This window comes from Pseudorca crassidens, chromosome 11, assembly GCF_039906515.1.
Source record: "Pseudorca crassidens isolate mPseCra1 chromosome 11, mPseCra1.hap1, whole genome shotgun sequence".
NCBI lineage: Eukaryota > Metazoa > Chordata > Mammalia > Artiodactyla > Delphinidae > Pseudorca > Pseudorca crassidens.
This window is the reverse complement of record NC_090306.1, coordinates 13,121,838-13,143,328: the sequence shown is the minus strand read 5'-3', so window position 1 is coordinate 13,143,328 and position 21,491 is coordinate 13,121,838. Positions and strand designations below refer to the sequence as shown.

The following is a 21,491-nucleotide window of genomic DNA, read 5'->3' as shown; positions in this document are numbered from 1 at the left end:
TTTCTGAACGGCCTCCCCCTGTATCGCTTAATTGAGAAGGTAAGTGCAGCAACTGGGTGTACACGCGGCGGCTTATTTGTGGTGTGTGTGTCTGCGGGTGCGCGCGTGCGTGTACGGATGTGGGGATTTTTTTTCTTCTTCAGCCTCTCCTAATGAGGCATAAACTGGAGCTGCAGCCCAGCTCCGCACTGCAACTTTCACTCGGGCTGCAGCTCTGCCGAGACCGTTTTGTTTAAGTCATGTGAGGCTTCATTATTTTTATGATGAGACGTGAAATAGATGCGGGCGGATGTTGATGGAAGGAGGGAGAGCAGAGCGGCTGCGGCGCGGAACGTCTCAAGTACGACTCGAGCGGATAATAGTCAAAGTTCACGAGGAACTGCAGTATTTCCACAGCCCCGACTCCCGGGGAGACAGGGGCTTGAGAGAGTTTGGGAGGAGATGTTCGATCTGGCCCGGCCCGTAGGAAGGGAATTCAGTCTTAGGTGGTTCCCGACCCTCCTCCCCTTACTTGCTGGAATTCATCACCCCCCTCCCCCAGGAGTTGAAATGACCATTTTTGGGTTCTGGTGGCCACTTCTGCCTCTGCCCACTCTGCCATAATAACGAAATACCGTTCCTACGAGATGGAAAAGTGACTGTCTGCGGGGGGAGGGGGCGGTTGGGAGAAGTGGCGAGAAGAGAGAGGTTCCGTGGGGCAAGGTGCCTCTGTGCTAATAGGCTGAGATTCAAACTGCTGCGGCACATGTTTATGGGGGCTACCCAGATTGCTGTTATGAAATACAAGTCAGATTTATGATCTTTTTCATATTGAACATGATATGCTATGCTAACGCTGCATGTGACAGTTTAATCAAATCCATTTGTTACCACGACGCTAAAAGGGGCCGCTGGGATTTTAGGATTACGGGCAGAGTTAGGGAAGCATGTGGCTTTGTCATTCGCCATCATTTTGCACACTGCCACACGGCGAGGGGCTCCGTGTGTGCGCCGTGTCTCGTCTGGCCGCCCTCGTCCTTTCCTCCACCCCCCGCGCCGCCGCTCCGACCCGCTCCCAAAGTGGCTTCACAATAGTCCGTCCTCCGAGGTGTAGGCTGCGCAGCAGGTCCGCACTTGAGCTAAAACCGAGAGACCCCCTTCCACTTCTACCTTTGGGCTGGGCGCTCAATGCGAAGCCGCTGCAACTCAGGCACGCCTAAATCAACTCATGCAGAAAAAGGAGAAAAGTTTTGGTAAGGTTACAATCTATCATAGATGCACTTTGCCGGCGCTCGGCACTCTCGGCTACTCCAAAGCCTTCCTGCTCTTCCGCTGCTTTTGTGTCTTTCGAAAAGATCCGAAATATTATTGTTGTAACTGCTTTGAAAGACTGCTGCTTAAACCAATTAATCTTGCTAGGTGCAACAAAAACTGCTACATTCTTTGCAAATCATCCCTGTGTGGCTGCAAAGACACAACCACAAAAGGCTGGAGCATAAACTCCTCAAGGGATTCTTTGTTAGAGTGTATGTATGTTTCTTATTTTTTTTTTTTTATTTTGCATGTGAGCTGCATCAAAATTGAACTCAGTCTTGCAAATCTCTTGTTGGCCTTTGCCAAGCACTAGCACTTTGCTGCCATGGTAACTGTAATTAAACTGATAAGAGTGGAAAAATGTCAGTATCTCTGAGCCTTGCAGCTGCATTGGAGAAAAAGGGAATCAAATTGGTTCCCAGCTCCATTGCTCAGAAAGGGGAGGGGGGGTGGAAGGATGGGGAGGGGGGTTGGGAGTTGAAGGGGCAGAACAGAGTTAAGCAGCTCCAGCGCCTGAGATCTGGGGACATCTATTTGCATTGTTGTCCCTTAGGGGGCTGCAGCCTGTAGGGATGCTCTGGGCCAGTGAACAGAGAGAAACAAGCTTTTAGGCCCAATCCAGTTCTCCAGTCCGGGCTGGGGGCTGGGGAGAGGATGAAGATGGGCAGGAGGAGAGAAAATCTTTTGTTTGGTACCTCTTGGCAATCGAATGGCCGGTGTTGGCCAAATTCTTTTAATCTGTGTCACTGCTCCCAGCTGCAGAACCTGCATTCCCATTTTCGCATCTTCCTGAGGCACCTCATCTCTGCCAACCCCCTTTATGTATTCCCTCTTCCTTTTCCTTCTCCCAAATTGTCCTCTGTGAATCTTCCGAAGGGGGCAAAATGTTTTCCATTCACTACGTGTAGTTAGTCCAAAAATATGAAAGACTGGGTCTAAGTGCTGCAAACCTTTTATCATGATTATTATTTTTTTAAGCCCCTGTGTGTTGTGGAGTTGTGGTTACTTTGTTGTGTTAACTACTGAAGCTGAGACTGCGCGGATGAATGGCACAGAACAAGGGAACATAATGGAGGCAATCAACCGTTAGGCCGCCTCACAATGCGATCCAGGCAATTAAAAGCTCACCAGAGTTTAAATGAAATGGTTCTACTTATTTCTGCACACCACACTGCACGGGCTATTATTTATGTCTTTTTTTAATTATGATTTCCCTTAAACTGTCAAATAACTCAGAATGGCAGGGTCTCAGAGGCAATAAGAATTTCCCTCGGAACAATTTACATGCCAATCTAAAACTAGTTATGAGTCCTGATGTGCTATAAGCAACTTGTGAAATGTTTCTCAGCTCCGAACACATAACTCTACCCAGACGCGTTCTGCCGGATGCTGAAGAGAGGCTGCCGACTGCTTTATGCCCGTTTAGGTACATGGCAACGTGGTGACTACAAAATAGTTCTTTTTTCTACAACTGTTAACTTGCAGAGTATCGAAAACGTTTCCTTTTCAAGAGCAATGGGATGATGTTTTCTGCAGGAAGGTACCAGGATGGAGCAGAAAATATCAAACTCCTTCTACGCCCAAGGCCAGACAGAGTGTAAGAGTTTCAAATATTAATTGGCCTCTGAGTGCTAAATTAAAATGTCAGCACAACAAAAAACATTTTGTGAAGACAAGCAGGGTAGAGTTGTCCCAAATGTTGGTACCCCCTGTCATGGTTGCAAAGCATTGTGAATAAAGATAGCTGACCTTCCACGCTTGATGATGGTAACACAACTCAGAGAAACAGAGCTTAGCTACAGCTAAGAAGGATTTGGACAGAAAATTTTCAGCTTGGTGGTATAAAAAAATAATAGCCTTATAAATTGGATAACTAGACTAGCCACTGTTAATACATCTCAAGATGTTTTCAGTCATGAAATCCGGAATGTCATTTAGTAAATCACAGTCTCTCCCTCCCCCAGGTAGATAGTTAAGAGGCACCTGGGTATGTTCTGTACTGTAATTAATGGGATTCGTTCCTCGTGGAACCTTGCGAGAAGATGGTAACTAGTTCTGATCAAAGACACTTCATTTGTTAGAAGTTCTAGAGAATGAGATTTAGCAGAGCTATCAAGGGTTATGATTAATCTACACTAGACCCTGAGCTCCTTCAAAGAAAAGGAACAGAGAGCCGGCTATAGGAATACCACCTGCTGTTCTGTACAAATCCAGCTGCTAGTCTGCAGCTCCGAGGACCACGGCTCTGCATCCCATGCAGAAAGAGTAGCTACCTTGACGCCTCACTGCCAGTCCCTGCTCCATCACTCTATCAGAGAAGTTATTTTCTAATGGAAGTTCAATATCGTAACACTATTATGTGAAATTCATGTATCATTTGTAGCTAGAAAAGTTATTCTGCTGTGAGGGTACGGTGCCTTGATGTCTCTTAACAGTGTGATTTAAAAAGAGAAAGATTGTAAAGATCATGAAGGTGCAGGCTTCATCATCAGGCATCAGAGGAAACTGAAGAAGGTTTAGCTATTTTGGAGCAGGAAACACACCGAAAATGCTCTAGATTAGAGCTTGGCCTTTCTTACTTGAGACTGTTTCAAGTGCAGGCATTTGGTGTCTTGTGTCATTCTATGTTCAAGTTTAAAACTTTATGCCTTAGAGAGGAGGCCTAATTTAGCAGCAGGATCTCTGGACTGTAAGAAGGCCACCAAGTCTAGTGCTTAACTGTCATTCAGCTTTGAGCGAGTCCCTTAACCTCTCTTAGGCCTCTGTATCATAATTTGTAAAACGAAGGAATTTGGAATCGAAGTCTACAGTACTTTATACTGCTTGAAATGAGTTCTTTGGTAAATATGAAGCTGTGAATAGTTGGTCCAGCTTTTTTAAAAGCTGGGTATTTGACATTTAGGAGAGAAGAAACTCAAAGGCAAATACCCTTTCATTGAAAAAATTTCAGTCAGGTTGTAACACCCATAGAACTCAGCTAGACTCCTTATTTATGATGGAGATATGTCTCTAAAATATATAAATGTCCCTATGTCTAGTCTAGAATGTATGTAATATAGGTATATAATATATATTTGCATATGGATGTTTGGGTAACCCTATATATATTTAGACTTTGTCTTCTATTGTCTTTTCTTTCCTTTATAAAATAAATAAGTGCATGTTTATGATAATAAATTACATAATCCTATAGTTTAATTTTATATAAAAGCATGTAGTATAGAGTTAGGTAATCTGCCATTAGTAGAAGCACTGACTGATGCCTGTGAGTATAAGTACATTTAAAAAAATTTTAACACAATGAATACTTTGAAATATCAAGGGCACAGGGGGGAAGTCTTTGGAGGCAAACAAGTATTATAGCATTGGTGGGCTTTTCGGGAGACTGTGCTCTGCTTAAGTATAAACATCTCTACTGCTAAGTGAGGTTAGTGCATCCCATAAGGGTGCACTTTCCTTCTGCCATCAAGCCCGTGTTAAGTGAAATTTTTAACCAATAAAGGAAAACTCATTTTTGACTTCTACAGCCTGTGCACAGACTACTTTGTTCAACAGCTTTCTTTGAGATTGTTAGCCCTTTACTCATAGTTTCTCCCGAAAGGAACTTCTTTATGTAGAAAATGGGGACACTATAAAATTATTTACTATTACTTAACTTCTTCGTGTGTATAATATCAACTTACCAGGTGCAACATGAATTCTTTGTTTTATCACTTTATAGGTGTCACTTCGTAAATGGTTTAACAAGGGCTTAGCAAAGTTTGAGACTCTTTTGTTTCCAAAATTTAGTTCGATATCTGTATGGCCCTCAAAAAGAACGTCTAACACCCCTTGAAAAAGGCAATCTGAAATATTTAACTTGGTGGAGGTCTTTGGACATCTTCTGCTTCCTTCTTGGAGTCCCAGCTCTCTTGTGTTTCTTGTCTCCCTTTAGGTATACAAATGCTCTCAGTCCAGCCAGACAACAAGCCGAAAGGTTGTGCTGGCTGCAACCGAAAGATCAAGGACCGGTATCTTCTAAAGGCACTGGACAAATACTGGCATGAGGACTGCCTGAAGTGTGCCTGCTGTGACTGTCGTTTGGGAGAGGTGGGCTCCACCCTGTACACTAAAGCTAACCTTATCCTTTGTCGCAGAGACTATCTGAGGTAGGAATTAGCCTTGCACACCAGTGATGACTGGATTCCTTTTAAAATACCTTTGTAAGTGTCTTTGTGGGTTTCATTTCCTTCCTACTAGCCTCTATTCCTGAAAGGTGTCCACCTAGCAGCCTTCAAAATGCTGCCAGGTGCCTGTTCCACAAATGATCGCTTCAGCAATGGCCAGGAAAACCCAGTATCTCAAAGTGTTCCCATTTATTTGCCTTACCTGATGCTCCTACCTGGGGATAGGTTAGTCCACTGCCTGTATGGAGACTGCCAGTTCACATCAAGGATGTATTTGGTAGAAATCAGCATGCAAGATGTTTTATTCGCACAAAAGTGACAAGGTCAGGCTGAGTATAGCACAAAGTAATTCAGCGATATTTCTGTTTCCGATTTGTCAGAGAAAGTCAATTTGAAACTCTTAACTGGCATTTATTAGTAAGGTGTTTATCGTACAGTGTTGAAAACTTTCCCCAAGTGTGAATACACCTCCCTCCACCCACCATGGCATTCCAGGTGATCTTCCCAAAGATAGCACTGAAAGTCCAACAGCCTAAGTCTTGCCAGTAGCTTTACAGAAAATAACAAAGTAAAGACCTCCATCACTATGGGGAAATGATAGCCACTCTCCAAACTGTAAACATCTGAACGGTTTCAGGACAACGCAGATGTTCTTGCTTCTGAAGCCATGAAGCAGACTAAACTTGTATCCTAGCGTTTAGTACTCAACACATGGACTGGTATTTAAGAAAAATTATTTTGCTTTTCAGGGAATTTTGTGACTTCATTCAGCTGCAAATTACTGATATTAACAAAGTAGGATCTATCAAATTAGAGAAATGATATATGGCATCATTTGGGTTTTCATATTTGATACAATTAATCATTTTTCTAATCTGACATTAAGTGATTCATTTTGAATTTTTTTCCCTTATGACACAAAATTTATCAATCAGCAGTAACTCCTTGGTCATTTCAGGAGGTGTTTTCTAGGGAATCTGGTGCTGCTTCGTATATAATTCAGTTATTTTCAGTCCAATTCAATGTTTATATATAAGAACATATTGTTTGATGAATGGTCATTACAAGAGGGTGAGTCCAGTACTGTTTATCAGATTCTACTCTCACCCCTCTTAGGACCGCTTCATCTGACAGCCCCCTGACTAATTATAACCACTTGCTACTACTTCTCTGTGTTCCAGGGGCACAAAATACATGTAAGATGCCAGCAGTGGGAATGGAATGTGACTATAGGCAAGGAGTTCCCTAACGAACACAACTAATCAGAATTAAGCTATTCCGTGAATTCTTTCAGGCTCTACGGTCTTGGAACTTTCCTCTTGCAAATAAAAATTTCTCCTCTGCTCATTGTGAATTAGAGCCTGATTTCTACATAGAGTCTTTGTATTTGCTTTTAGTGACTTTGCTTCCTACTTTTGCTTTATCTTCCTAACCAATAGCCGTGGGCTTTTGGACTCTGTCTTTGACTTTTGTTTACATTTGCAGTATCTCCAGTGGATTCATGTAACCAAACAAGGAGTTTATATAGTCTGGGCAAGATTAAAGTGTTCTAATAAGCAATAAAGACAAAAATTAAGTCAAATTTAAAGAGAGTCTCTTGAAATCTCTGGATATTTTTAAATCAGAAATGTAAATTTGCCAATGAAATACATGTGTCGTGAGTGAAACTGTTTTGCAGTTGTCTACATAGTAGAGAGCAGAGAAAGTAACCTTGTGTTGTTTTAATCTTCCTTATGGTAATAAAAAAAAGTTGTTCAACTGGTGTTTGATAGTCTTAAGTGTATTGTTGAAGGGAATTTATCAAAATAGTTTTCATTTCAGAAATCTTTGTCTCTAAAAGAGTCTATATGTTGCTTTTTGTGAGGCAACTTTTACTTGATTTCTGACAGGCTCAAACTTTTAATCTTGTTACCTTATTTTTAAAAAATCATACTCTTTCAAATTTAAACCCTGGCCCTGATTGCCAATATATTCATTTCTCAGAGTACAATTTCCTCTTAAATTGGTCATTACCACATTAATGGCCAGTTGTTATGTTAACAGCCTAAGGGTTGTTAACATTTCAAACTAAGCTGTTAACAGCAAGCTTATCCCTTATTTAAACTGAAGGTTTTGTTGTATATAACGTGACTTCCTTGGCAAGGAGTAATTCATCAACACTTAAAAATTGCAGAAGTGAAACGGGGAAATGGTATGTGTGTAAAACACCATGTTATGTGTTATAGATTATGCCACAGATGTGGTATTTAGTTTTATGTGGAAAGTGTGTATCTCAGTGAAATTATGTCTATGTTTAAAAGCATATGTCTGATTGGCAAATTAAAATAGTCTGATTCTGTATGTCGAATAGGCAAATACGTTCAGGCAAACTTTATTTACCAATTAATTTCTTTGAATGGGTATAAACAGGCATTCAAAAATGCTTATTGGATGCCTGCTTTATGAGAAGCATGATTTGGGGTCATGGACAAAAATTAAGGGAAAAAGGGAGGTGCACCTCAAACTGTTACTATCTAATTGTTTATTAATTACACAAAATCTGCAGTATGATCAGTGAACAAGTAATATTCTGTGGCTATTTTCCCGAGCTTTGAAAATAATTTTTCTCATTTCCCTGTTAGTTCAGTACATTTCCTTCTTGTGTTTTGCACAGCCAATGCTTAACCATTTAAATCCTATTAAAAAGTAGCTTAGTTTGGTTTTCGGGTCTTCGGATATTATGTAATATCTTTGAGGCACAAACGAGCCATAAATAATTTACGGGTTTGTGTTTCTCTGTCTAAATTACTAGGCATCTAAGTAAGAATATGGAAAATGGTAAAGAAAAAATTGCTTACCTGTACCAGTAAATTATGGGTTATAGATATTATCCTGGGCCAGATAATTTTTCATATCTAGAGAAGAGTGAAATATTTTTTGCCAACTGTATTTAACTTCCTAGTTAACTTCTCCTTCCAAAAGCAAACACAAAACACACTTCTATTGCTGAACAGTGAATCTTGAAGCTCTAACATTTTATTTTGCCTTATTCTGAGTAGTGATAGTGGTGACATGTTTTTACAAGTTCTTTGAATGATGAGTACAAGAATTTAAATCATAAGATATTTTCTTTAGGGTATTAGAAGCTATTACTGCAGTAAATTTGATTTTGCTCAGATATTTTTTTCTCCTTCGAGGCACAATTAGCTATATTTACAAAAAAGAAAAGATTTTTACAGTTCGTTACTGAGTTTCAAATCTTAACAGTTCCCTTTCCATAACAGGGCTGATATAATATCTTTTACTTTTCTGGAGAATATAAGATACACCTGTCTGATGAGAGGGAATTTGCCAGTTTTTAAGATTGCTTTACATCCTCAGAAATTCATTAGAAAAAGGAACAGAAAGATTGATTTTTTTAAAACTTCCTCTATTAAACACGCTTTCTGACTTAAACTATGAAGTTGGTCTGCCCACTAATATTTATATGCCAAGACCTAGAAATGAATCTGTTAAAAATGTATCCAACACATTTATTTTTTTTTATTTTTAAAAGTTGTTTATGACAAAGTAGATATGGAAGCATCTTTGTGCCTTGAACCAGAGAATGCATAAAGTAGATTAGCAATTACTGTGTAAAACTAGTCAAGGTTTAGTAATGATGTTTACAGGACTATGTAGCTACTGCTAAACTAGCATTCTGATTTGAGTTTGGAAAATATGAATAAAGTAGCTATTAATGTATCATCAGTTTTAGAATTAAGATTTTATGTCAAGTGTTACAAAGTCAGAACTAGGAGATACAGCAAAATACTTTACTTCTCAATTTGGAGAGTGTAGAATATCAGAACTTACCAGTTAAGCTGTTGGACCATTTTTGTCAGTTTTTTAATTTAAGCCTGCATTTTCTTACTTGTAGTATATTTTAAGCAGTAAGTCGATGAAGGCTGTATCTTGTATCTCTATGAATGGTGTTTTACCAGAGAATGTACTCAAAGCTGTTTGCTGTGATACTTGCCATGGAAGCTGCATACAGCTCTTCTATATGAGAAACAGAAAAGTCTTATATAAAATTTAATGCAATTTGCTATTTTTATACGTGAGGATGATTTGTTTAAAATGAAAGTACTGGGAAAGAACGATGCTTCATGCTCTACCACAGTTGCCAATTAACAAAAAGGATTTGAAGCTTCTATGCTGATTGCAAATTTTATGTGCTTTAGTATAATAATATGATTTTACAATAGAAAATTAAATGCTACATAGGGCATTAACCTGGCTATAACTTTATTTCACACTGATCAAAATTGGTACTTATAAATTTTTATATAAGGTTAACTTTATATTAGTACATAATTATGGCCTTAAAAGTAAATATAAATACATTATTAATGTTATTTTATCTGACAGTTAATTGCACAGATTCTTTCTTAATGCTGACTGACGTGTTCATTCTGTTTTTCCTGCTCTGTCATCTTTTTAACATTAGGCGGTTGAAAATATCTCCCCTGGAAAGCAGTACATTATTATTTGAAATATAACCTTTTATTGTTTTAAATTCCAAAAAAAATTAATCTTTTATATGGAATGAAACTCCTCCCAAATAAACTTTCTTTTTCCTAAGAGCTTCATTTGAGCTTTCTTAACACTTTATAATAGTCATAACTTTTATCATATTTAAATGTCTAAGCTCCTCTTAGTATTATGAAATATTTTGGCATCTGAGTGTATTAGACTCTAGGGTCTCTGAAAAATACTGCTATATTCCCTGTAAATTATCTTACCTTATTTATAGCTTTATAAAATATTGTAATTTTAAGTCCATTTTTCTGTTTATCATAGGAAAGCATTATTGCATTCTATTTCAAACATTTTAGACTATATATCGTTCGTGGACTGGTACAAATCAGGAGTGATAATGTTGTTTTGTACAGTACTTTGGGAGAGTGCCCCTTGCTTTAGGAAAAAAGGGTCAATCCACCCTAGACTTCCTGAGCAACAACCTCTGCAACAATCTCTGTTAAAAATATCCTATCTATCAATACATAGAGAATTTCTTATTTGTAAATTTATCTACAATATCTGTCCTTAATTCTGTAATACACCCACTTTCAGTGAGTGAGTATTTAACTAATTATTTTAGTTTTGTGCCTTTTTGTTTTGGTTTGTTTTACAGACTTGAGATATTGTCACTGGAAATAACCCCCACCAAGAATATTAGAAATACAGAGAATACTTCACACTTGTTTCTATCTCTTTACTGTTTTTTATCTTTCCATAAAGCACGGAATACTTCAGTCAGGATAGTTTTTACGCATAAGATGGATAAGTTAGACATACCTGACTTAGCAGAAAAACATTCTGTTCCTACAAGTATATTTAGGCTTAAATGCATCCGGAAGAACTACATTTGAGAATTGCCAAAGCTGCTTATTTTGCACTTTACAAATACATAGAACTCTGGGAAAGAATCTCTATTTTTGGTTGCTCTTAGAGTATATCAAAGTAAGCCAGCACTTCATTTATAAACTCACCATTAACTTCCATTAAGTGACTAATAATAAATTTTAATGTTGTTTTGACTGCATAAACATAATTTATTAAGGAATCTCATTTTAAAAATATGCTGAAAGTAGTAATTTTGTAAATGGTTTTGATGCATATATGCATTGTAGAAATGTGTTATGTAGTTCAGTTTTCTGCCTTACATAAAAATTATATAGGCTTAAAGAAGAATTGCACCAGCCTAAACGACCACAGTATTTTTTCTCATTACACTGTGAGTCATTGAAATATTATTTTGGTATTTGGTTTGAAAACATTTCCCAGTTCCCATGAGAATGTCTTCTATCCTTCAAAATTATACACTGTAACCTCATCCCATCTTCCAAACAGACACTAGCTAACATTTCTCACTTTCATCAATAATTGTTAAAATATATGAATTGTAAATATATGACAAGATCTTGAAAACAAGGAAAGTAAAAATAAAAATAGCAATATTCTATCAATCGACCAGATAGCTTTTTAAAACAGCATTTACATTAGCCACGTTTCTTTTTAATTTTTTAATTGGTTTACATAAGGGATGACTCCTACTGATTCATGGCATTCCCCTTTGTAAGCATCTAAAGAGATGTAGGTGTATGTATGCATGCGGCACATACAGATATTAGAATCTATACAACCTTAGAATGAGCATTGACTTTTGTCATAATTTACCTTCACCAGATCACCATAGTTTGGCACACTTTGAAACTTGTAAAATTCAGATGCTTGATGCTAGCTAATTCCTTAGTATTGTAAACTATAGCACTGACTTATTCTTATAGAGTGTTCGCCATTCTAAGAGAAAAAACAATTTTTTATAATACTGTAGAATGCCTAAATTTATTCTCTTGTGATTTTTATCACCCAATTCTGTTTCTCTTAGCTCTGATACTGTCTGTTCCATTTCTGTTTCTACCATCATTGCATACTTGTTTTGATGATTAACTGTATGTTCCCCTTTTCAAGGTATTTATAAGAAATTTACTTTGGAGTGGAAGTTACATTGTGAAGCCAGAAATGTGGCATTTAGTTTTGTTTCTTATCTTAAAGCAATTTCTTTTGCTTATTGAGGTTTTTTGCCCCTTATTATCCATATGAATGGATAACTTTTCCCTAAAGGAATTAGGACCTAAACATACCCTTTTATTATATTCATCAAACATATTTACTATATTACAAACAGAGTTACTATAAATCCCACATCAGTCACTTGGGCATTCACCTGTGCCCTTTTTGCTTTCTGCTCTAGACTATCAAAACTCCTTGATAGACCTTTTTCTTCTCAACAAAATTTTTTTAGTTATGTAAAGATTCCAGATCTTTTGCTGAATTCTTTTACTCCATACTGTTGGTTTTTTATGATGCAAAATTGTCTAGCTGTGGACTTTACTGGTTTAAAACAAAATCACACTTGAGATAAATAATCATCTCGTAATAGTTAGATCTCTGATTTGAAGCTGGAAAATTAACATTAAGCTGCATGTATTAAGTTAGACTCTAACCAGCGTGTGTTGTTATGATTCAACGTAATATTAAAAACTCTCCAACTGGGCTACTGGGAAAATAAAAGACTCTTAAGAATTCAAAGATTATGTGCAGAGGAGTACACCAAAGCCATATTTAAGTAAAATTGTTATTACAAATTCGGTAAAGCATTGCCTACAGCAAACCCATCCTATTAATAAAAACAGAAATCAGTTTTAGTAAACATAAATATCAAATATGACATGGATTAGTAATGGGGCAAGGAATGTCATAAAACGTGCTGATGATTACATATAATAATAATCTAAATACCACCAAGAAAAAATAAATCCCCATCTCATTTATGCTGTGGGATCCCAACATGCAACTTCAAGGAGAAAAAGGAAGTTTTAGACATCATTAGTTTATTCTGATTTCTGAAAACTTTTAAAACAATGTCATGTTTTTATTATAGCAATTCTAACAGAGGTGCATACCATTTTTTAAACTATTCTCTTTTTTTATTTTTAAAAGGTTTTAAAATCTCTTAAGTAATGTCCTTTGAGAGATTGCTCACATTTCATCAAAAAAAAATAGAATCAAGACTGTTAACACTTTAAAATACTTTATGGCATTGAGTGTGATGCTTATTTTGTGTTTATCAACCACTCAATAAAAACAAATTCTGACCAACAGCTGCATATTAGACTGAATAAGATAAGTGATTAATACCTGTGCCTTTGCTTGAGTGGAAGGGGCTGGGGGTAGATAGGTGAATGAAAAAACAATCATAACTTCTAACACTAAAAGTGAGTACTGGTTTCAATGGGCAGGTTTATTTAGTTTTGCAGGTGAGAAGTTCAGCTTTACTATACTATGAACATAATTTTAAAGCCTGTAAGTATTACAAGTGAATATCCACTGAGGGATGTCTGTGCTTTAGGAGACAGAAAGAAATAATACAATAAGTTATTGAATTGTCTTAAAACTTAGCAAGTAGTATTTTCTGTGGCCATTGATTAGGAAAAAAAATGAAAAAGTTTCTGAGCTACAAGAATCCCTTCTTTCCACAATGTGTTCTTGCTGAGTAGATAAGTCTGGGGTTTATATTTATGATTACATGCTTTACCATCTCTTTAATAGTTTAAAAATGAAACCATTTAGTCACTTAACAAATATTTGAGTGCCGATATTTCATTTCTATAAATAATGAATGTAGAATCTTATATTTCTAATTGATTTTGTAGAAATACAAAGGTATTAATATTTTACTATATAAAGAATAAAGTAGTCTAGGAAATTTGGGAAGAACTTATGGGCAAGTTATTTCTCAAATTTTTTATGACTGATGTACTCACCATAGTTGAATAACTAAGGAAAATATGTAAAGAGTTTTAATGTGGTTATATCACATGGAACCAGTACGGTGAATGAGAAGAGGTTTAATCAAGAATGATTAGAAAACAATTTTAAGAAGGGGGGTTATAAATAATAAGTAAAATTTATGCTCTGTAAAAATCCTTTTGTAAGCCAGTAGTCCTATTATAAAAGATGAGTTTTAGGCTTCATAGTTTACTTTTAGATGCAGAGTAAGATAGAATTAGCTCTGTAACCTTCATGCTGTTTGCATCGTTCACCTCTTACTGCAGATATTGGTAAGTTAGCAACAGAGGTATAATTGACATCCCTGTCAGAACACTTAACATCCTTGTTCCCCATTTTTCCACTCAAAAAATATTATTCTATATACTCTAGGTCCTGTACAAAGCCCTAGGATACAGCACTGAGTAAAACACAGAAATAACTCCTTCCCTTAAAGAGGTTATATTCTAGTTGGGGAAGCAGATAATCAACAAACTAAGTATTGAGTACATTAGGAGATGATAAATACTACAGGAAAAATGGAGCAGTGTAAGAGGTTTGCAGAATTTGTATTTATGGGTGAGTGTGCCTTTGTATGTGTGGTGGGGAGATAAGGCTTTGAAAAATTAAACAGTGCGGGCAGGGACAGCCCTGTTGAGAGGGTGACTTGAGTAAAGACCTAAAGAAAGTGAAAGAAATAGCCATGGGGATGTATAGGAAAGACATTGTGGGAACCGGGAACAGTCAGTATGAAGATCTTGCAATGGAAGCTTTTCTGATAACTTTGAGGAACATCAAGGATGCTAGTGTGGTTGGAATGAGTGAGAGAGCAAGAGGCAAGGCTTACAGGCAGCCACTATGTGGTCCTGTGGTATCCCTGGTATCACTGTTACAACCAAGAACACACCCTATACTTTTCTAAATGTCAGGGAAGGAAGTGGTAATACTTCTGTCCGAGAACCACTGTGAAGCTTGCTCAGGCTGTTAGAGACTGAATTCCATTTGAGATAACAGAACTCATCAGCTAAATTGAATGGGATTATTTTCATGTATTATTTACTGGTATTTTTTTTTTTTGGATGTCTTTTTATTTGGCCTGAGTGATGACCCTGTGTGATTACATAATAGTTGTGAAATATGCGTCTCAAAATAGACATCAGGATTAGGTCACTTGACTGTTGCTAATTCACGAGAGATGGTATAGTTGTATGTTTGAGTTTAAATTGACACATCTACATACATGTACTATATAATGGAGTATTTATACATCATTATGTTTAAATATGAACTACAAAGGAATGTTCATATTGATGAGCTAGGGCTGCCAACACAGCACGTATGAAGGTAATACCTTGGCCAAAGATGTCATTAAACTCTGCCCTGATCACAATGTAACTGATATTTTTGAATACTTAGGTAATAAAAATTGCAAAGATAAGGATTTTTCAAAGGCTGCCAATTTCTACTCTTAAAGTAGAAACATCAGTTATTCTAGGTCTGAAAGGTGATTTTTTTTTCATTATTTTTAAAATCAAGCCAAGTCTTATTTAATGAAATTATTTTCTCGTACAAAACATTTAAAGTAACATATTCGCTCTAATTATCATCAGTGTTTCCAAACCCAGCATTAAGAGAAAATACATCAAAGACATATTGTTATTTCAAACAATTGAATCACATTGTTGATAAGACAGATGTTACAGAGTGTTCTATTTATACTTATGCTTTGCACCCCTCACCTAACCCTAGCTCACTAATTTTAATTTCGCATCAAGAACAGCTAAGCATTCATCTTAAAAACTAAAAGATTAATATGCATTCTTATTTGTGAGAGTGGGATCTGGATATACAAGCTGTCTTTACTTTTGAAATTAAAAGTTATATTTAAACCTTAAGTACAAATCAAAGTACTTGAGCCTGTATTTAAATTTATAAAATTATAAAATGATGCATCATGGGTATTGGTTAAGAAGCTTTACATTACATCTTACAGAGAGGCACAGCATGAACGGGTGAGCTTTCAAAGCGGTGGCCATCTATCCTTCATGCATAAAAAAATCTTGAACATGATTTCCAGAAAGCTACGAGGTGGTGGCCAAATGACTTTACAAGTCTTAATTCCTACTGTCACCCTGCACATCCTGAGTGTTGTTTTTTTTTTTCCTATTACAGTTTCTAGCAGCCCTCCTATTCTTTTTGGTAGATGGGCATGTGTTCGAACTGCCATCTTGTCCTCTTTTAAGTTCAAACCTATGTTCCTAATCACTTTGTGATTCTTACCTTCTAAAATGGATCAATTTGAGCTTGATTTTAGGAAAGGTCATTTGATCTTGAGCTGATAGTCTGCTAGGTGTTGAAATAATCTTGTCAGTGGTATTTATTAAACTATTATCTTCAGAATAAAGATCACATGCTTGTTTGACTAAACATGTTAAATGCTTTGTCTTCTCAGTTAACTGTGGATTGCTGCAGTGATCTGAGAAAAAAAGATATATTTTGAGGAGATTAAAATTTTTAAAAATATTTTTGATTTTCCCTTGAGGATTTATCTGCTGAGTAGTGATCAGAACCTTGCATTTTCACCACAACTTAGTTTTTCACTGTGATTCCGAAGTCACAAGCTCATCCTAAATTTCATCTTAACGCATACAGTGTATTTTAAATCATTTCACTGTGTATTTCTCATTATCTGCCACGTTGTGTGTTGCACGCCCTGGCCCCCCAACTATCATTAATGGAACATTAGTCATATATGACTGTTATAATGTATTCATCTGCTGTTTTTACCTTCTGTGACAGTACTTTATAGAAACAAAAATGTCACATCAATTCTTGCTAATTCCCTAACCATATCCCAAACCAGATGTGGTTAGACCTAATCCCTAGGTTTTAGAGGCATAATGGTAAGGAGTACAGATGTGAGGTCTACCCTTTTTCTGCTACTTCCCAGCTGTATGTTCCTAGCAAGTTACTCAACCTCTCCAAGCCTCAGTTTACTTATCTGTAAATAGGAATAACAAACCCATTCATAGAACTGTCAGGAAGTGTCAGTGAAACACCATAGAGAAAGAATCGAATACACTGGCCAACACTCCAGTGTGGGTTTCTGTTGTTACGAAGGAAGAATTGCACTGAGTTATGAAGATAAGATAGTTGGAAAATTAAACATGAGAAGAAGATTAAAGAAACAGATAAAGATGAGGTTTAAGAATGATTAATAATCAAGAGTATGAAATGCTACTAGCATAATAAGATCTTTTACCAACTTTTCATCTACAAAGAAGATAGATGAAGAAATGCTTAAATACCACATGCACACAAAACCATGAAGGAGAAAAATTATTTAAGAGTGGAGGGACTTCCCTGGTGGTGCAGTGGTTAAGAATCCGCCTGCCATTGCAGGGGACACGGGTTCGAGCTCTGGTCTGGGAAGATCCCACATGCCGCAGAGCAGCTAAGCCCATGCGCCACAACTACTGAGCCTGTGCTCTAGAGCCCACGAGCCACAACTACTGAGCCCACGCACCACAACTACTGAAGCCTGTGCACCTAGGGGCCGTGCTTCCCAACAAGAGAAGCCACGACAATGAGAAGCCCGCGCACCACAATGAAGAGTAACCCCCACTCGCTGCAACTAGAGAAAGCCCACGCATGGCAACAAAGACCCAGCGCAGCCAAAAAAAAAAAAGGGTCTGGAATCTGGAACGGGTTGTTGAATTACGATTATAGTGTATTTTACATAAAGTAAGTTGAATTTGAATCTTTGGGGAATTATTGAACATGAGATTTTCTTTGTAACTGAGGTGGTAGTTTTCTAAAATATCTTATATGCCCATGCTCTCCACACTTTAGCATGTGAAAGTTCTATGGCCTTGTAAAGCATTATATTTAATATCCCATAGGGTAGAATTATATATAAAACGTTAGCTTGCTTTAGGTTTTCTTTGTAGTCTTGATTTTTATGTTTCCTCTGGTGGCAAGGACAATTGAATGCCAGTATCTTAACTGGTATTCTTTTTCACAGTGTTCTCTAAACGTTTTGATTATATACCTTTATTCCTAAGGAAATCTAAGTGGGCACCCTCAATTTAAATATATATTTATAAATCATAAATACTCCATTGTACATTTTTTAATTAGGAAAGCAATGTGTAAAGGCTAAGATATCAAATAAATAGAAAGACTATTCCTTGTTTAAACATCCCTGGGATTTATGTACCCCCAATTTGGAGAGCAGTCTTATTTTTTAATATTTAGTTTGTTAAGCTTGATTGAAAGTTGTTTGGTAGTGATACGTGTGAATAAAAGGAGGGGAGTACCAATACCTGGCAAAAGAGTTGTAAAAGAGAGATGTAGTAATTGTTTGGAAGAAAAGGACTGAGCATGGGCTAATATACCTGACTCTGTTCATTTAATATTAAATCTAGGTTTGCTTTGATGAGAAACATCCAGTGCATGTGGACTCTTTCTAATACTGTGCTATAGCCAATGGCAACATTAATATAAGGCAGAGTTTCTCTCCCTCCCCGGCAACCCCCCATTCAGGACACAGTGAGATTTTAGACAGATAAATGCTAAAAGAACCTTATGTACCAAAGGCAGTGTTTACCGCATGTAATACATATCATTGTTTGTCTCCTGTAGTGAAAAATACTTGTGTCGTGCTGGTAAAATGCACTCCTGACAGACCAGTGCTTGCTATTATAGGGTCCATTGCTTAAAAAAAATGATACACTGACAGAAATACAATTTAAGAAAATTTAACACCAAGGGTAGTCAACCATGTAGACTACTATTAAGGGGCCAAAACTCAAGGCCAGGGGTTTATTTAAAAAAGAGGCACAGTTTATTTGCTAGTAGTAGGCGAAGTTAAAAGAAAAAAAAAAATCGAACTTGAATTCCTTGGTCTCTAGTCTGTAGAAAATTAATGAAAGCAACAGTTCAATAAGATTTTATTGCAGAAATGTTTAAGTGAAACATTTTAAGAAGGCTTCGGAATTTTTAAACAGTTACTTACCATTTAGAAAGCTGTAACACTGCAGTGCATAGCAAATTGTTAGCATTGGATCCTAGGCACACCCACTGATTTTCTTAAAATGTGTAGTCAGAGCTGGTTAGTCTGAAATCACTTTGTTCATTTCATTTCTGTGTGTGTAGCTTATAAATATATTTGAGATTGACAGGTTAGCAGCACCCACAATTACTACAATTTAAAATGTAAGCTATTGTCCAGGTACCCTTATGGGCATAGTTTGGTAATTAAATGCACTGGATTTGTAACAAGGCCTTTTGAGAATGAAAATTAGCAAATATGAGATGTGATGAGATATTTTGGATTTCAGAAGAACAAAGAATGTACTAATGAATAAACTGCTACTGAAGGATGACAAAGCATGTGTTTTTAAGCTATCACATGGCTGTCATATTAGGGGAGAAAATTCCATGAATTTAGATGAGATGTATGATCTAATTTTACCATTTTATTTATTTATTTTTAATAAATTTATTTATTCATTTATTTATTTATTTATTTATTTATGGCTATGTTGGGTCTTCACTGCTGTGTGCGGGCTTTCTCTAGTTGCGGCGAGCAGGGGCTACTCTTCGTTGTGGTGCGCAGGCTTCTCATTGTGGTGGCTTCTCTTGTTGCGGAGCACAGGCTCTAGGCGTGTGGGCTCAGTAGTTGTGGCTCGCGGGCTCTAGAGCACAGGCTCAGTAGCTGTGGCGCACGGGCTTAGTTGCTCCACGGCATGTGGGATCTTCCCAGCCCAGGGCTCAAACCCATGTCCCCTGCATTGGCAGGCAGATTCTTAACCACTGTGCCACGAGGGAAGCCCTAATTTTACCATTTTAAAAACAAATATGCCATCCAGTAATATTTGATGCCCACTGTGTATGGATCACACGTTCCTTTGGGAGAAGGGTTACAAAAGTAATGCAATAAATAATCTGAGCTTCAAGGAGCTTAACTTGGGTATCAGAGAAATAGAGAAAAGCATTGTCAACTGCTATGGAGAATCAAAAGATATGTATCTTATGTTCTCTACCCTGATGGTGTACTCTTATTGCCACACCCTAGGATGAGTCTAGGGAGGCAATTGATCCTGCCAAGAAAGGATATCCCAAGATGAAATGCAGTGTCTTTGCAGTTGTCCTCCAGAAGGCAGTTGGCCCGAATCTGACAATGTTATACGAGAGGTTTTTCTAGAAGGTAATGCCTATTGTCCAGACGCACTGTCCAGGGCCTCTGATTCAGCTGTGTGTTGGAGCAGACCCAGAAATCCTTGCTGAGGAAGGTTGGGATCCTCAGCTCTGCATTTCTGCACGCCTTTTAGTTATGTTTCTGAAATTCCTCATGTAAACTTTATCATGTCATAGTATCTCTGCACTCTGTGTTCTTGCCAGCAATTACGACTGCTGCTTTTCAGTCCTGATTTTTTAAGAAGTTATCTTAAGGAAAGAGTATCTATGGTGGATTGATTACCTGAAAAACTAGACATTAAGCTAGTTCTTCTGATAGTTTTAAATATATCCTTTGGATCACTTCAGAGAGCTATACACTTGACCTTGACCCCTCAAAATCTTCTACAGGATTGTGCATCAGGGTTTCACCATTAGCCTGCATTGAAGAAAAGGTTTATAAATAGCTGCAAACAATGCAGTGTCTTAGGGATGTGGTTATAGACTCTGTTTACTGTATCACACAATGTCCTACAGATTCATTGTTGAACTTTCTCCAATCTAGAATAAGAAAAATTCCTGGGATGCTAAATGATTAAATGGTGTTTCTTCATGGGCTTTGTGAGTCAGTATTATTTACATCTTCCCTTTTTTCTTTGTGTCCTAGGAAGCTCATATCCAAATTTACTTTCTATTTCTAACAACTGTTCAGATTTACATGGTATGTTCATATATTCTCCAGACTTTTGTATTCTCTTACACATTTTTCTTTATTATGATATCCAGAGCTATTTATTTCATCTGAAGATGAATTTTGAATAATTGCAATGAGTGAACAATAATGGGAAAAAAATAGAGGTGGGAGCATAATGCATGAGAAATGCTCACATAGCTGAGTGAAAGTAATTTGGGAAAGGGAGGACGTGATGAAAATAATTCTCTGGTCTGGATATTACGTAAATATAAAATATAGGTGGATTTGAATAATATTTAGAACAGTGTTTGAGCTCACTCTGTCGGATGAGGATTATAGCAGATATAACATTTTATCTTGTTAAATTTTCATCTTTATTGCCAGATGACTATTTAGCACAGAGTTAATCCATTATTTTAACATAAACATATGTATGAAAATCTTATTTCATGAGGTAGTAATCAATAACTTATTTCTTACAGTGATACTTTCACATAAATAAAATAGGCTGAATAATTATCTCACCAAGGGCTAAGACAGTGATTACAAACCCAAATGCTTCCAGGTTCTAGGGTCCATGAAGGTAAAATAATGTAGTGAATTGGGGCTTGCATGTCCTATCCCAAGGGAGCAGCTATGACTTTATTTCAGCAGAATGTGAGCCTAAAACTGCTGATTTCTCTAGATGAACAAGATATTTTTTCTAGATCTTTAAATGAAATCTCTTAGATTTAAGATATTGGCAACTAATTCTAATGTGGTCCATAAGCACTAGTATGTGAGCTCTTAATCAGAACCCTAGA

The 21,491-nt window shown here is 37.0% G+C and overlaps 1 protein-coding gene across 1 annotated transcript in view; it reads left to right on the top strand.

The window, feature by feature from the left end:
• The first annotated feature begins 274 nt into the window (after positions 1-274).
• Positions 275-21,491, top strand: part of LMO3 (LIM domain only 3) — a 57,108-nt gene continuing 35,891 nt past the window's right edge. The window contains 3 exon segments of the mRNA XM_067695807.1: positions 275-310; positions 313-340; positions 5,228-5,441. Of these exon segments, the coding sequence (XP_067551908.1) occupies positions 290-310; positions 313-340; positions 5,228-5,441 (263 nt within the window). The 5' untranslated portion in view covers positions 275-289.